Here is a 17507-nt window from a genome sequence, read left to right as displayed (position 1 = left end):
CATCTACTTGCATTGCCGTTTTGTCAGGGCTTTGCAGAAGTGAAAACTATTAAATAGTAGCCACTTTGCCTTGACTGCAGAAAAAGAAATATGAGGGAGAGGCAGATTTTTTCACCCACAAAGACAAAAGGTCACAACGTAAAAAGGTGATGACCAAGCTGCTATGGAGCAAATACCAGATTAGACAAGAATTTGCAAGGTAGAGTAAGTGTGGCTGACCCAAGAACACCTGACATTGTGGCCAGCAGAGGGATCTAAACAAGATAGAAATGCCTTGTAGTGAGGCTAAAAAGACGGCCAAGAACAGATAAAGATGGTGTAGTGGACAGTGACTCTATGTCCCCCTTGGGACAAAGAGGAGTAAGTCAACTGAGTAAGTCATATTTTATTGAGATGTCCATCACTGTAGCAACAAAGGCATGTACACAAAAGTTTAACATCCTCTACCAAAAAGTTAGCATATTAAATGATAAAAACAACTTCTGTCAGTGCCTTTTGCGAATTCCTGTAACAATGCATCGGTACATTGTAGAAGAAAAGACTTGAAAACAAATTGAGACATACATGAGTATTAGGCCATCAAAGAATCCTTTCTATCTTGTGATTCACAGATGCCCTGTGTAACACAAGTTTCATCATTTGTGTTGTTTGTAAGAATACATAATTAACATGTAAGTTGTAAGTAAAATTGAACCTTTCTGTGGACGGACTGATTATAACGATTTTTATTGGTCATTTAGAGGAACTGTGACCAGAAAAATTGGTGAATATAACCCGCAAATGCATTTACTATACAAACAAAGCTTTTGGTTGTCATTTTAAGTGCTATTTATTTTAGAATCTTGCCATGCAAAATAGTTGAGTCACATGAGTAATAAAATGCATGCTGAGCACAAAACATATTTGACAATTACTTTTATATCAAATAAGAAAGTTACCAAGTCAAAGGCACATTTATACAAAAAACTTTTAGAAGCAATTTTACTGATTAAGACAGCTTTTTATGAAAACAACTTGTGACATATTTGTGTAACCAATCAATCAAAGTATTAGATTTAACTCTTATTTTTCCACATTTATTTGACTTGGGCTGAATATTAGCAAGTTAATTTTTTATGCGCTTGTTTCTGTATTCAAAAGGGAAATATTATTTATTACAACTTGTATTTATTATTTACCAAACAGACTTGTGAGTACAAGAGAAATAATAATGCTAAATAAATTTGGCTGTTAAGCCATGAACTTTTTACGTCAATGATAAACGAAATAAAAAACGGTCGATCATTGCTAATACAGCACTTTCATGTTTCGTTTAACGTGTTTTTTCGATATTTTGTAGAAATAGTCTGTGACTAACTCAATCGCCAACTTTTCACCTCAAAAACACCACCTTTTTAAACCTTTTAAACCACATGCAGTTCTGCTTGTTGTATCTTTGATTTGTATACACACTTCTCGAAGTGGTTGTTTAAAAAGATCCCCGCAAATTCGATTTCATTATAATATCAGCAAAACTGTTAATTACTATAAAATTGTAATTAAAAATGTCATCGCACGCTATCAAGCAGTGCGGCGCGGGAAGTGAATCCTTGAGAAAGCTTCCATATGCTTTGCGTTATTCCCTCGCCACTTGCTAAATAAAACAGCCATAAACTTCGAAAAGATGAGACTATACAGCTGTGTTAGAACAGCTTAATCGTTCAAAGTCCTGAATAAAGCTCTTTTTGTAACAATATCTAAACTAAATGTAAAATACCCCCCCCGTTTTTTTGGGGGGGGGTGGGGGGGGGGGTTTTTTTTTTTAAAAAAAAAAAAAAAAAAAAAAAAAAAAAACTTTTGGGGGGGGGGGGGGGGGGGGGGCTTTTCCTACCTCAGGGGGGCGTTTATTTGAGGTGGGCGCTTATTCGAGGTTGGGCGCTTAATCGAATAAATACGTACTCACCGATTACTTCAGCGATCACAAAGAACAAACACACAACGCTTGCAATCATAAGTTTCCTTCTCGCCTTTGCGTTCGAGTAAATAGGTTTAGCTTCATGGCAGTGAATGTCTGTGAGGTATCTAACATCAGCTCCCTCGCTGTAGTTCTGGTAAGCGATTAAAGGTGAATGCTCCGAATCGTCGTACGGGATATCGTCGCAAGTGCATCTTGCAAGAGAGTTCGATTTTAAACAGTTCGGTTTGTGATTAAAAACTGGCAATCGCTCATCCACATCCACGTTGATACTATAGCTAGTCATGTCTTGGCTTTCTTTTAACAGCGTTTGATCGAATATTTACACACTTTTACAAAGAGTTCAAAGGAAATATTTCTAAACGTATTCGTGCCAATGCTCGCCGAGTCGCCGAGTTGCCGTGTTTATCAAGTACGTTGCGCATGCTTCTCGAATTACTGACCTTCGTGACCGCGGTTTCGTGCATGCAGGGTGAGCTAAAAATCGGTGTCACGCGCTCAGATCTGTCTATAAAGTTTTCGTGATGTCATGATTATTTGACTGATTCGTGTATTTAAGGAGGCTCAAAACAGTTTTCAGGTTTTTCTAGCTCTTATATACTGTGATGGGGCACTGCTACAAACATACAAATGTATACAATGCAAGATATATTTTAAGGCGCATAGGTGTAATAAATTGTTACGCGTCACTCAGCGTCACACGATAAAAGGATCCCAACATGCGCAGTAACGAGCGACAAAATGTCACACAAGGCGAAACGCGACGTAACGCACCGTAAGAAGGGGACACACGCAATTACAAAACATAAAAAGTGCGTAACAAGGCACAATACCTGAAACAAGGCGTCACTTACCGTAACGAGGAGTAACACACACTATAACACACCGTAAAAAAGCGTAACATATCGTAACAAGGCGCAATACAAGGCGCAATACACAGTAACAAGACGTTACACACCGTAACAAGACGTTACACACCGTAATAGCACGTAACACACCGTAACAAGGCGTTACACACCGTAACAAGGCGTTACACACCGTAACAAGACGTTACACACCGTAATAGCACGTAACACACCGTAACAAGGCGTTACACACCGTAACAGTACGTAACACACCGTAACAAGGCGTTACACACCGTAACAGTACGTAACACACCGTAACAAGGCGTTACACACCGTAACAGTACGTAACACACCGTAACAGTACGTAACACACCGTACCAAGGCGTTACACACCGTAACAGTACGTAACACACCGTAACAAGGCGTTACACACCGTAACAGTACGTAACACACCGTAACAGTACGTAACACACCGTAACAAGGCGTTACACACCGTAACAGTACGTAACACACCGTAACAAGGCGTTACACACCGTAACAGTACGTAACACACCGTAACAAGGCGTTACACGCGATACCTACAAGGCTGCCTCATGTGTGGGCCGGCAGCCAAGATGCAATGTCTGGGTATTTGGCCCTGATCTCCAGCTAAAAGAAGATGGTTCAGTAACAAGCCCAAACGAAACCGGGGTGCTGTGGGTGCAGCAGGTATTTGCCCTCCAAGAGGGAAAAAAGAACAAGTCAATTGATGACACCCTGCCAGTAGTGAGGCTTCCGCTTTACTCATATTCCATAAGAGATGTTGTGAAGTCGCTGTCTGACACAATCCATGACAACATCATGGCAGGAATTTTCTCTATTGGTATGTCTGAATTTATAAACTATTATTTTGATTGATAACAGCAAACTCTCATGCCCTGGCAAAAAAAAGCAACTGGAAGTGTCGACTCTTTAAATATATCTGGCGAAAAAGGCACACTTGGAAAGAAAATTACACAGAATAATTGTTTACATTTTTTTGTATAGGACAGATTAACTAAATTATAGGATAAATTATTGCTAAATTACCCTTTTATCTCATGTAAATTTTCAAATGGCATGGGTTAATTGTTACCGAATATGTAAGTGTTCAAGTCTTTGAATACAGATATGTCACCAATCACTTTTTAACAGCTAAAGTGTCAACCCTTTTTGATGTATAAAACTGTACTCTTTTTAGGTGGAATGATAATGGGACTTCATTATGAGGCCATTCTCAATTTGTATGGATTCTGTCCAATTCCTGTTCTGTGTGGGCAAAATCGGCTTGGAAAAACTAAATCTGCCAAAGCAGCCCTAAGCCTCATCGGCAATGGTAATTCCTTCTATGGCTCTGTCAAGGAGAGGTTTGTACCGCGGCTGTGCAGCAGATCCAGCTTGCCACCAGTTCTAGATGATCTACAGAAACCAAAGCAAATAGAAGAAATGGCCATCACCTTTTACAACCGTGGCAAGGATGGTACGTGTTTCATGGAGTGTACTCCACGCACTTGTCCAATCATAACGGTCAATTGGGAAACACTCGATGCACTTGACGGAGATCCAAGGTAAAATTTTCATCACATATTTTCTTTAATCTACAGACGGAAACTGTAGTGTACACAATAACACACTTTAATATAAATAACTAACTGCACAGACAGAAACCAATGCACACCAGTGCACTGCTTAATGTTCAAATGGAGGTTAAGCAATTATATCCACCCCCGCAAGTGACCCCACACCTCTGGTTTTATCCAAGCCTGGCCACAGAGTGCTCAAGCACATAGAGAAGGGTATTATTTGTATACATTTGGAAATTTTATGTTTTTTTTAGGGGAAGTTTATGCATGCCTTAACACATCTCAAATAGTTCCATTTAGATATTTCCACAAAACAATACCATCAAAAAAGGAGGTTTAAATTGAATTATTTTACACCGACATTTTATTGATTTGTATTTTTTTGCTAATTTGTTTTCTTCATTCAGAGTGTTTGGCCGCTTGGTTCTTATTCCATTCCTCGAGGGGAGGAGAAGCCCAAAAGGTCTGGAAGCACAGCAAAGGGCAGAATTGAGATCTGAAGAAGTCTTTGGCCGTGCTTCAAGTGCCCTTGGAGCTCTTGTTGGTCTCGGCTATGAGATCGACGACCTCCTAAAAAACAAAGCCCCTGAAATTTTGAAGCAGCTGGTGCAGTCATTACCAGAGTTGGATGATCGTTGTGCAAAAAACTATGCACTTCTGATATGCCTCACAGAAAAGGTATTGATACAATGATATAAATAGTATGCGAAGTGTCTTGATATACATAAGAAGTGGTAGGAGAATGAGGAAACACATTGTAAATTTTATAATCTGGATCTACTTGCATTGTATACTAATAGTTAACAATGATTGTTTATACAAACTTAATATTTTTATCACCACATTCATGTCTTCGATTCTACTTTTTATTTTCTTTTTCTCAATTTCAATTTACATTGACGTGCATGCTCACAAAAAAAGTGTTGAATAAATAGCAGGATTCAATTAATCTTGTTTCAGGTCATTGAAATGGCTGAAATAGAGGGTCTGGAACCTGATCTTGCCTTGACCTTTTTCAAAAAGAAAGGGTTCAATGCCATTAAGGAGTATCACATGGAAACTACGAACAATACTCCAGATGATTCCACAGATTCTGAGGAGCCACTGCTTGTAACTCTTCTGATGGAATGTGTCCAGCAACACAATATACCAATTAAACAGGTTAATATTATTCTATGTTGTTGGATATTCATTATATGTCATGGACATTCATCTGATCCAGCATCAACTGATGCAATCAAATGAATTCATGCTTTCACCCAAGCTACATTTTGTATCTAAGTTACAGCGAGTCTTCTTCATTTATGTTCACAAATTATACGTCAGTGATTTTGTTATGTTCAATGATCACAGACTGCAGTTTTTTAGAACGATTCAAAATGATGTTTTTCAACAAATACATTTTAGATTAATGTGAATTGTTATCTGACCATTTCAGATGCTGACATGTGTCAACCCCTCGGTATCCTTCAAATTGTTGCCAGATAAGACAGTCCAACACAAAGGAGTGGCAGTAGCCTTAAAGAGGTTACTGCCGCTGGTGAAACAGTTTGGTGCCAGTCATCCTCCTGAGGGAAGAATCAGACAAGAGTTGAGGACCCTCTCAATTGGTGATGGACGAGGGGACATCAAACAATTCTTCAACAAGTACCCTGATGGAGAAACAATTACCAGAGGGGCTGGTGGTGTTTCAGTCGCTTCCAGGAGCTGTGTGGTAATGAAAAATTCAGCCTTTGGCCGAGAAAAACTGAGAGTCTTTTGGGAAGGTATGCAATCAACTGTACATGTATCTATAAAATCACAATAAGAAAAGTACCAAAGATAAAAGGGTTACACCAAAATAATGACAGTGCAATAAATGAAATTTTTATACCCATCTGATTTCTTTTTTCTTTCTTTTCATGTGCTGAATTAGCATTTAATGTGAAAGCAGGTCAAGGAACGAACGATGCTGTCATTGGTTTAGGTGGTGAGTTTATTTAAGCGACTCCTTAAATAAAATCCCCTGTGTTTGGAATTGTTACAGGCACTTTTATTCATTGGCAGAAGTATTGTTGTTCCGAACATTGAAATGTCCTGTCTTAACAGGGCAAAACTCATTTTTGCATGTGATGTTATTATCTAGGCTCCTCTGTTGGAAATCGCGGAGACCCGACTGCAAACAGACCATCCCTAAGCGCAACTCCATTAGCTGGTACCCCTGTCAATGATACCAGTGCCATTAATTCAGATGGTGAGTTTTATATTCATTTCAATGTACTAAAATCATTACCTAAATATATGCCCCTAAAGAATATTAATTTTTTTGTTGTTATTTAATTAGGCTCCTCTGTTGGAAATCGTGGAGACCTGACTGGAAACAGACCATCCCTAAGCGCAACTCCATTAACTAGTACCCCTGTCAATGATACCAGTGCCATTAATTCAGATGGTGAGTTTTATATTCATTTCAATGTACTAAAATCATTACCTAAATACATGCCCCTAAAGAATATTAATTTTTTTGTTGTTATTTAATTAGGCTCCTCTGTTGGAAATCCTGGAGACCTGACTGGAAACAGACCATCACTAAGCGCAACCCCATTAGCTGGTACCCCTGTCAATGATACCAGTGCCATTAATTCAGATGGTGAGTTTTATATTCGTTTCAATGTACTAAAATCATTACCGAAATATTTGCCCCTAAATTTTTGGTTGTTATTTAATTAGGCTCCTCTGTTGGAAATCCTGGAGACCTGACTGGAAACAGACCATCACTAAGCGCAACTCCATTAGCTGGTACCCCTGTCAATGATACCAGTGCCATTAATTCAGATGGTGAGTTTTATATTCATTTCAATGTACTAAAATCATTACCTAAATATATGCCCCTAAAGAATATTAATTTTTTTGGTTGTTATTTAATTAGGCTCCTCTGTTGGAAATCGTGGAGACCTGACTGGAAACAGACCATCACTAAGCGCAACTCCATTAGCTAGTACCCCTGTCAATGATACCAGTGCCATTAATTCAGATGGTGAGTTTTATATTCATTTCAATGTACTAAAATCATTACCTAAATATATGCCCCTAAAGAATATTAATTTTTTTGTTGTTATTTAATTAGGCTCCTCTGTTGGAAATCCTGGAGACCTGACTGGCAACAGACCATCACTAAGCGCAACTCCATTAGCTGGTACCCCTGTCAATGATACCAGTGCCATTAATTCAGATGGTGAGTTCTATATTCATTTCAATGTACTAAAATCATTACCTAAATATTTGCCCCTAAATTTTTGGTTGTTATTTAATTAGGCTCCTCTGTTGGAAATCGTGGAGACCTGACTGGAAACAGACCATCACTAAGCGCAACTCCATTAGCTGGTACCCCTGTCAATGATACCAGTGCCATTAATTCAGATGGTGAGTTCTATATTCATTTCAATGTACTAAAATCATTACCTAAATATATGCCCCTATTAAAGAATATTAATTTTTTTGTTGTTATTTAATTAGGCTCCTCTGTTGGAAATCCTGGAGACCTGACTGGCAACAGACCATCACTAAGCGCAACTCCATTAGCTGGTACCCCTGTCAATGATACCAGTGCCATTAATTCAGATGGTGAGTTCTATATTCATTTCAATGTACTAAAATCATTACCTAAATATTTGCCCCTAAATTTTTGGTTGTTATTTAATTAGGCTCCTCTGTTGGAAATCGTGGAGACCTGACTGGAAACAGACCATCACTAAGCGCAACTCCATTAGCTGGTACCCCTGTCAATGATACCAGTGCCATTAATTCAGATGGTGAGTTCTATATTCATTTCAATGTACTAAAATCATTACCTAAATATATGCCCCTAAAGAATATTAATTTTTTTGTTGTTATTTAATTAGGCTCCTCTGTTGGAAATCCTGGAGACCTGACTGGCAACAGACCATCACTAAGCGCAACTCCATTAGCTGGTACCCCTGTCAATGATACCAGTGCCATTAATTCAGATGGTGAGTTCTATATTCATTTCAATGTACTAAAATCATTACCTAAATATTTGCCCCTAAATTTTTGGTTGTTATTTAATTAGGCTCCTCTGTTGGAAATCGTGGAGACCTGACTGGAAACAGACCATCACTAAGCGCAACTCCATTAGCTGGTACCCCTGTCAATGATACCAGTGCCATTAATTCAGATGGTGAGTTTTATATTCATTTCAATGTACTAAAATCATTACCTAAATATATGCCCCTATTAAAGAATATTAATTTTTTTGTTGTTATTTAATTAGGCTCCTCTGTTGGAAATCCTGGAGACCTGACTGGCAACAGACCATCACTAAGCGCAACTCCATTAGCTGGTACCCCTGTCAATGATACCAGTGCCATTAATTCAGATGGTGAGTTCTATATTCATTTCAATGTACTAAAATCATTACCTAAATATTTGCCCCTAAATTTTTGGTTGTTATTTAATTAGGCTCCTCTGTTGGAAATCGTGGAGACCTGACTGGAAACAGACCATCACTAAGCGCAACTCCATTAGCTGGTACCCCTGTCAATGATACCAGTGCCATTAATTCAGATGGTGAGTTTTATATTCATTTCAATGTACTAAAATCATTACCTGAATATATGCCCCTAAAGAATATTATTTTTTTTGGTTGTTATTTAATTAGGCTCCTCTGTTGGAAATCGTGGAGACCTGACTGGCAACAGACCATCACTAAGCGCAACTCCATTAACTAGTACCCCTGTCAATGATACCAGTGCCATTAATTCAGATTGTGAGTTCTATATTCATTTCAATGTACTAAAATCATTACCTAAATATATGCCCCTAAAGAATATTAATTTTTTTGGTTGTTATTTAATTAGGCTCCTCTGTTGGAAATCGTGGAGACCTGACTGGAAACAGACCATCCCTAAGCGCAACTCCATTAACTAGTACCCCTGTCAATGATACCAGTGCCATTAATTCAGATGGTGAGTTTTATATTCGTTTCAATGTACTAAAATCATTACCTAAATATATGCCCCTAAAGAATATTAATTTTTTTGTTGTTATTTAATTAGGCTCCTCTGTTGGAAATCGTGGAGACCTGACTGGAAACAGACCATCCCTAAGCGCAACTCCATTAACTAGTACCCCTGTCAATGATACCAGTGCCATTTATTCAGATGGTGAGTTTTATATTCATTTCAATGTACAAAACGTTACACACCGTAATAGCACGTAACACACCGTAACAAGGCGTTACACACCGTAACAAGGCGTTACACACCGTAACAAGACGTTACACACCGTAATAGCACGTAACACACCGTAACGAAGAGCTTATAAAAAGTTCGTACCAGCCGAAGGTTCAAGATCGTGAGCTTCATTGTATGAAACAGCAAAACCACTGAAGGATACCCAGGAATGACAGCTATAAAGAAGAATTAGAATTTAGATAAATAAGCTGAAGTTAAGACACGATAATATTTCATAAGAATGACGAATACATTAAGAGAAAATCGATCGAGCTCAAGTCAATATGTAAGCATATAGGTAATCTCATGATTTCGAATCCATGCAAATATTAATACGCACTAGAATATTTTTAAAGGCTAATGCATAAACAAAATAAACTTACGCAAATGAAATCTGCCACTTGAGTAGGGACCTTTCCATAAAACACACATCCGACACCTCTATTGCCGATCTTTCCTGAGGGTAGAAACTCCATCCAACTTCTGGATTGCCATACTTGGAGTACCCATAGAAAAGACCGCAACGATTGCACTTCAAAGAAGCCTTGACCGCCTGGAATGATCCGTGCCTGTTGAAGTAGTCCACTTTCACTGGACTGTTGTATGCCACCAAGTTAAACTTGCATGAAAAACAGCGATCAGTCGGAGGCGACAACACATACATTCTGTCAGCCTGACACGGAAATGCCATAATATCTTCAGATAGCTGCTTCCCACAACGAAACAATGTTTCTCTATCCCCGTCACCCATAGTAGGGTAAAGGATTTTTAACACTTGCAGCCGAGGGATGGGAGGAAGAACAACAACATCTTTTACAATTCCACTTAGGGACAACACAGTCTTCATGCCGAACCTCAATATCAAGGCCCACAGGAGAACGTTTGGCGATGCACCTTCACTTCCGCTGAGGTCGAAACCACTAACAGCTTTTTCTATATTTTCAGAGGCATCATTTCGAAGATATTCAAGATCAACTTCCTCGCGCACACTTTCCACAGAGAAGTCAGCCGAACGCTTTCTACTCTTTCCTCGCTTCGCCATATCGATTGAATGAACTCGTGAACTCGTGACAACTTTACCAAAGCATGGGAACGAGGTTAGTCGCTTGAAACCCAGACCTCTACTCGGTTGTAACGGTGTAACGCGTAACAATTTTTTCCACCAAACCTTACAGAAATATATCGGGCGGCAGATGTACAAATGCCCAATCATAACCTGCGATCAGGCGTGATTTTTCTCGCGGCGGTGAAGTCATCGCAAATAAAACTGTTAATTAATAAATTTGTTTAAAGGAACCACTACTTAACAAATAGATTTCATTTTGCCGTGCGTCTGTTCAGTAATAGATCACAGATGACGTCAAAATGTGGTATGAACAGAGAAGTTGCCCACGAGGCGCTAGCCGAGTTGGTCACTGATGTTCATACTAGTCAGGTGCCCAGGAGTCCAAAATGTGACACCCACGGGCATTTTTGTCTGATTTTTGGCAACATTGCTATTTTTACTAAATCGAGTACGCTGATTTCGAAAATCAATGTTGCCATGATGTTTTGATGCATTTAATTATGACGTCATGGTCCAAATAAGGAATTTTCTTTCCTTTAGCTATTTTAAGCATAATACATCCAGAAATTCATTTAAAGCATTGTTAGTGTGCTGTAAAAATGATTTCAAGAATTTTCTGAGAGTTTTTACGCTGTTTCTGTGAAAATCAAGCCCTTCAGTGACAATTGACCACGCCCTCTTAAACAAAATTCACCATATCGCGGGAACCTTATCACGGGTGTAGTTTTGTTATTTTGTCAAAGAACAAATGCGATATTTGTATTAACAAATCGCTATAGTTGCAATAAGAAAAAAAAATATGGTCGTTGTGCCACGCTGAAGCTAAGGGCTAGCGAGCATCAAGAATGACGCCATTACAATTTTCATATATCGAGTTTCCCTTGTTTCAGCATTTCGTTTAAGTTTTGTGGTAAACTAAATGAAAATAACATCATAGTTAATGTCGTAATATATCATCGTTGTTTTAGTTAGAGATAAAACTTTATTGATTGTCTTGAATATTGCTGAATCTAACTTATTTCACAATGCACTTTGTCTGTTATAGGCTCATGATAAAGACTTTGGTTGAACGCATGTAAAATTAACGAATTTAAAATGATCATAACATTGCTCCTTGCTTTCAGGTTTAAATCTGTCTATAATATTTTTAATTAATATCGGTAAATATTTTTAATATATCTTCTGAACTTTTTTAAAAACACTGAACTAATATTGCTTTTTAAACAAGTTTCTTTAAAGCGCTTTAGCGCAGGTTGATATAGCAATTAGCGTCGGTCTTGGTGCATCCACACAGCCCAGTGCACATGGCATGCGTTTATCTAAATTCATAGCGAAGAGGCACATATATAGCCAGTGGTCAGATCGGATTTCATACATTCAACAAATAAACGTTTTCTGCGGAGGTAGTGGTGTCAGCTTTGAGGACATCTTCGCCGACCGAGAAGAGAAGAACACATTTTTCTGTGATAACTCTCCACAGATGAAAGAGGTGCTGTTACAGCCGGTGATGGTGTGAGATGGTAACAATGAACTTGACGAGTTATTAGGAAGATTTGCTGAGACATCCTCTAAAGTTATTTACGTTAGATTCTCTGAAGTTCCTGCAAGAGCTTAGCGCGATCGATGTGCCAGGAGAAGTAACAGCAAGTCTGTGCCTCGAGTGGAAACTATAATGTTGTCGACATGCCCGCTATGACTGACTGCATAACGAACAAACTTCTTATCGGCTTCCTCTTGGTTGGATCTCAAAAAGGCTACATCTAGGCCAGAATCTGAGCAGAATCCACTTCGTATGAAAAACCACCAGATATACTACGATTGCAGAGTCAGTGCCTGCGAGATAAGTTCATCTGAGAGAATCCGTGCAAAGTCCGCTTTGTTGTCTCCTAGTGCCAAAAATGCTCGCCACTTCATCGGCCGCAACTGAACCTCTCTTACGTACTTCAATGACTCTGCTCACAGGCCGCGCCGTGTTCTCGGAGCGTCGACTTCTTGTCGTTGCTTTTATGGAGTGCCTCCCATCGAGTAACACATCAATCCTCTGGTATCCAGGACCTTTCCGTAAAACAGTGTTTACGTAACATTTCGCAAACCCACCGAAAGCATTTGCATTTTTTTTGGTTTGCCAATAGCTGCCACCATAATTAGTATGCTGCCACCAGGGCGAAGCCATCGAAGAACAAACTGACTCTAGGCACTTGACCTTTTCTTGTGAGAACGTCTTCTAAAATTGACTTGTTTCACACTTGTGGGGTTCATTTCTGCGAGAAACAGTGGCACCGGCATTATACCTCAGATGCTACAATATGGCTTGCATGTTTATCTCGCGCCTGCCTTCATACACCGTGACTAGACAACATAGAATACTCTGGTTTCCATGCAAATTTAAAGTCTTTCTCTTTTTGCGGCTAGTTGCAGCACTTTTAACTTCATAAAGGCTGGCAAATAGAGGTGGATTATTCTTGCGAACAGGGTCACGAAAGTTTGTCTTCCATCCCTTCTTCCCGTTCCCGTTCTTCCTCTCTGTCTGAAGATAGTAACCTCCATTCCACGAATCGTTCAAGCTGAGTCTGTCCAATCGAAAGATCTTGTTTTATTTCTAGAGTCACGAGATCTTTCTTGACAATTTTTTGCAATGTCTCATTTGTCCGTGACAAGAACAACCCGGATTTTGTTGTGTGGAATGTACAGAATTCTCAGCTTCATTATCTTGCTTCTGTCTCTCCTTGCCACTCTCTTTGTGGATAAAAGCAGTCGTTATGGTGTATGTCAAACATCGCTGATGTTTGTGGAGCAATTCAATTACTACTTTTTATTAATACAAGAATCACATTCATTTTTAAACAAAATGTTAACACTATACCCGTGATAAAGTGATTTTTTATGAGAGGGCGTGGTCAATTCCCACAAGACGGCTTGATATTCATAGAAACGGTATAAAAACTATCAGAAAATTCTTAAAATCATTTTACAGTATACTGATAATGTTTTGAACGAACTTCTGGATGAATTATGCTTAAAATAGCTAAAGGAAAGAAAATTCCTTATTTGGACCATGACGTCATAATTAAATGCATCAAAACATCATCTTAACGCAAGAATACCCGATTCCCTCTATAGCGCGCGCCTGCAGGGAATCACGGTAGTTGTATTCATCAAACCCTGCGCGAGACAGCAGGAGGGCATTTTGCGTGCGCATGCGTGCAACCGCTGTACAAAGACCGCGTGATCTTGGGAATAAAAATGGCGCGGAAGATTCAAACTTTGTTTTTTGTACTGTTTATCGTCACATAATTTAATATAGACGTACATTTCGCTAAGCAAAAGTGTTTTGTGTGTGGCAAGGCTCTTATAAAGCAGATTTTCTGGCCTGCTTCGGGATCGTTGTTGCAAATAATGGGAAAATATGTGGGACAGGTAGGAAAGCCTTCACCGACAAAAATCAAACAGGCCGTAAAAAGAGGAAAACATTTATCCGTGCGCTGGAGTGTGATATATTAGGATCAAAACTTCACATCAAATCAATTGCTGTAATACAGGCAGAGTGCGAGCAATATTATAGCTTGTCGAGAGATTTTTTGCCTAAAGGGACGGCCACCAAAAAAAAGGGTTTTCCCTGAGGGGAACGACATGTTTGGGTGTTCTGCACATGATAATGCAGGTCACTGATGACTCCAAAGCAAAGCCAACTTGCCCTTTGACTGGCAAACAGGGTTTCCTGGAACAAGAACTGCAGTTCTTTAAAACACATTTAGGCGACACAGAAGTAAAACAGCCGTTATAACAGAATGAACATCAAACTTAAAGAAATAAACGTTGAATGAAAAATTGAAAATAACATTGTTTATAGTTAAAAATTATTTCTTAAGACATTTTATGCAGCAGTTATTAGAACGTTTCTGAAAAATATATATATCGCTTGTTCGTTTCATGCTATTTTTTGACTGGTGATCAAGGCTAGATTTTGATAAAGGAGCCAAAAATGTACTAATTAACATAGTAAAATGTAAACAAATAGTCTACCAGCAAAGAATTACCATAACACTTTAAAATTAAGACCGATCGCAGTAATTCTTTTCTTGTTCAACAGAATAATTGTGGTATCATCGAAATGTGAAGTTATTTTGACCAATGCTCACGTTTAAGGAAATAATCACAAACGATAGTTTCTCTGTTAGGATAAACCAGCGAGAACGTACGTTAAAGAAAGCTAAAAATTTCCACAATTGACCATTTTTTAACGCTACCTTCGCAGCGTTAGACGATAGTTTAAGTACTTCAGGCTCCATATATCATCGGTAGACGCTGGAGATCAAGGCTAGATTTTGAGATTTTTGCATTGTGAGAACGACTAAATTGTAGTTTTATGACAAATCTGAACAAAATCATGACCACTCGCTCAAACCCGGGATACTTGATTATAACATCGTATAGTTAAAACTGCTGTTTTATACTTTAGTACTAAGTAGCCGTAGCGCTTTGTCCGTTTAGATCTTCCGGCTATTAAAAACATGGACAAGGTATTTAGGTTCTCGACATTTGGTCGCCATTTTGTCCACGTGCAATGGGTTAATACACATAGCCAAAGTCGATCAGATAAACAGCACGCCGACACCAAACTTTGCTTGTTGTTGTCAAAAGATAAAGCAAGGACTCTTAGTATTGTATACAGCAAGTTAAACTTAAAACACGTTTCATTTTGAGCTAGAAATTAGGCCATAAATTGTGGAAAATATGTAAACAATCGATAGCAGAACTTCTCTGTCGTGCACACTAGTCCATATCGACGCATGCGCACGCAAAATGCCCTCCTGCTGCGCGAGACTAAGCAACGGTGCGCGTTGCTTAGTCTCGCGCAGGGTTTGATGAATACAACTACCGTGATTCCCTGCAGGCGCGCGCTATTGAGGGAATCGGGTATTAAGCTTGGCAACATTGATTTTCGAAATCAGCGTACTCGATTTAGTACAAATGGCTATGTTGCCAAAAATCAGACAAAAATGCCCGTGGGTGTCACATTTTGGACTCCTGGGCACCTGACTATACCACATTTTGACGTCTTCTGTGATCTATTACTGAACAGACGCACGGCAAAATGAAATCTATTTGTTTTATTTAATAACACAAGACTTCAGCACACTTCTGTGTGAGCAATGCTGCCGTACCGATGCCTGTTGTTTTGATTTCACTATTAATTGTCACCGATTTCGCTGAAATTTGGCATGCAGTCTTGTTTTAGGGTCCTAACTACCAAATGGATATTAAAAAGTTTCAATTCTTTTTATTTTGGAAAATATCGAGAAGGCCGATTTGAAGCGTCCGTGACGGCTCGCCAAGGCGGATCGAAGGTGTTCTTGTTACTTCGACACTGAACCTGCCGTCACAGTTTCTCGATCATACTTGGCATAGTTATAAAGAACTATCTTTCTTCTTTCTATATATCAAAATAGATTCGGCAAATGCTGAGTTTGGATGATCAACGGCCAAGAAGTTCGAAGGTATGTTAACGATGTTTTGAACAGTCTCAAATTTACTACAAAATTAAAGGCTAATAACTCCACTGTTATCTCGATTTAGTAGAAACTCAGCTGTGTTCTATTGGAAATCCGTGAATCTGATTGGTTCTCCCACTGATTTCTATTCGCCGATAGAAAACAGTCGCGCGCTCGCGTAGCTCTTTAAGCGGTAAATTTTCCTGATTTTTGTCTTAAATGTGCACAATATTGTAGGTTTTGGACTGCAATCCTTTAGAGTTTCTACTAAAACAATTAGACTACTCGCCCTCGTTTTCTATGAGCAATAGTCAACTCGGCTGCGCCTCTTTGACTATTTGCTCATAGAAAACTTGGGCTCGTAGTCTAATTGTTAATTAGAACTAGCCATTTACCATGAACAAAGCTTGTTCATTGGTGAATTGATTCCATTAATAAAAAAATTGGGGAAATGTAACCGTTAAGAATAAAAAATTATGGAACCTCTAGTAAATTGGCCATTTCAGCGCCATTTCAGCGGATCAGCTCATTTAACAGCAAATAATCGGGAGAAACATGAAAGGGTTACAGTCGTTTATAATAAGCAGTTTCCATGTATTCTTTGCTTATCTGAAACAAATACATGATCTTTGCCAAAGATATGGCGATTTTTGAGCGTACGATCGTTTCTCCAAATTTTTATGTCGGCAACTTTATTTTATTTGTTGTCGAGATTATACGCTGTTGTTATTCAATATTCGTTTCACAAGAACTTCTGTTGCTCGCATTTCCCAAATCACTGTTTAAGAAATTGCCCATTCCGTAACAGGGTCATTCTTACTTTTTCTTTAAAAATTACTAGGAAAGCAAGAATGTCATAGAACGGTTTTATACTAGTGAAAATACCTGTCAGACATAACTTCAACTGTTTGTGTTATCTGGCTGTTTTCACAAATATGCAAATTTAGGAATTCTTAAAGTGCCTATCTTTAACTATTTCACGCTTAAAGATTCCTCTAAATCTTTTCGCCTACCTTTTGGCCAAACGAAGTTTTGTGTCTTCAGGCAGAATGCTCGTTATCAGCAATGAAAGTCGAAGAGATACAGAAGCTCGAGTAAAATTCTAACTGCTGTGAAATGAACATCGTTTGAGCTTGACGTGTATTTATAGATTGCGCTCGAGCTCCGTTAATTAAGTTTATTCATTTGGCGATCAGATAAAAATCAATGAATGAATGATCAGAGTTATTAAAGTCCATTTCTAAGCACGAGAGACACGGAAGTTTGTTTCAGAAGCATTTATGCATAGAAATACCGGTTTATTTTTGAGCGGTAAATC

The 17507-nt window shown here is 38.7% G+C and overlaps 2 protein-coding genes across 5 annotated transcripts in view; both read right to left on the bottom strand.

Moving 5' to 3' along the window:
- LOC144661714 (proton-coupled zinc antiporter SLC30A2-like) overlaps window positions 1-17507 on the bottom strand; it is a 41416-nt gene that overhangs the window by 11077 nt on the left and 12832 nt on the right. Inside the window, exon 1 of one of the 4 annotated variants that reach the window (XM_078522528.1) lies at window positions 1943-2386. The exons of the other annotated variants lie outside the window; for them this stretch is intronic. Coding sequence (XP_078378654.1) covers window positions 1943-2240 — 298 coding nt within the window. The 5' untranslated portion in view covers window positions 2241-2386. Of the gene's footprint in view, window positions 1-1942; window positions 2387-17507 lie in introns of those variants that run through there. 4 annotated transcript variants of the gene reach the window in all.
- On the bottom strand, window positions 9707-10694 carry LOC144659138 (uncharacterized). The gene is made up of 2 exons (XM_078519583.1): window positions 10015-10694; window positions 9707-9807 (listed from the first exon to the last, which is right to left on the bottom strand). The coding sequence occupies exons 1-2, from the start codon at window positions 10671-10673 to the stop codon at window positions 9717-9719; spliced, it is 750 nt and encodes a 249-aa protein (XP_078375709.1). The 5' UTR covers window positions 10674-10694; the 3' UTR covers window positions 9707-9716.

The sequence above is a fragment of the Oculina patagonica genome, chromosome 7, assembly GCF_052425735.1.
Source record: "Oculina patagonica isolate OP01 chromosome 7, crgOcupat, whole genome shotgun sequence".
NCBI lineage: Eukaryota > Metazoa > Cnidaria > Anthozoa > Scleractinia > Oculinidae > Oculina > Oculina patagonica.
This window is presented reverse-complemented; position numbering and strand designations above follow the sequence as displayed.

Coding starts and splice junctions, on each gene's coding strand:
- LOC144659138 (XM_078519583.1), bottom strand. CDS start 10,673: ATGGCGAAGCGAGGAAAGAGTAGAAAGCGTTCGGCTGACTTCTCTGTG. Junction 9,808..10,014: donor AAGTGGCAGATTTCATTTGC/GTAAGTTTATTT, acceptor TCTTCTTTATAG/CTGTCATTCCTGGGTATCCT.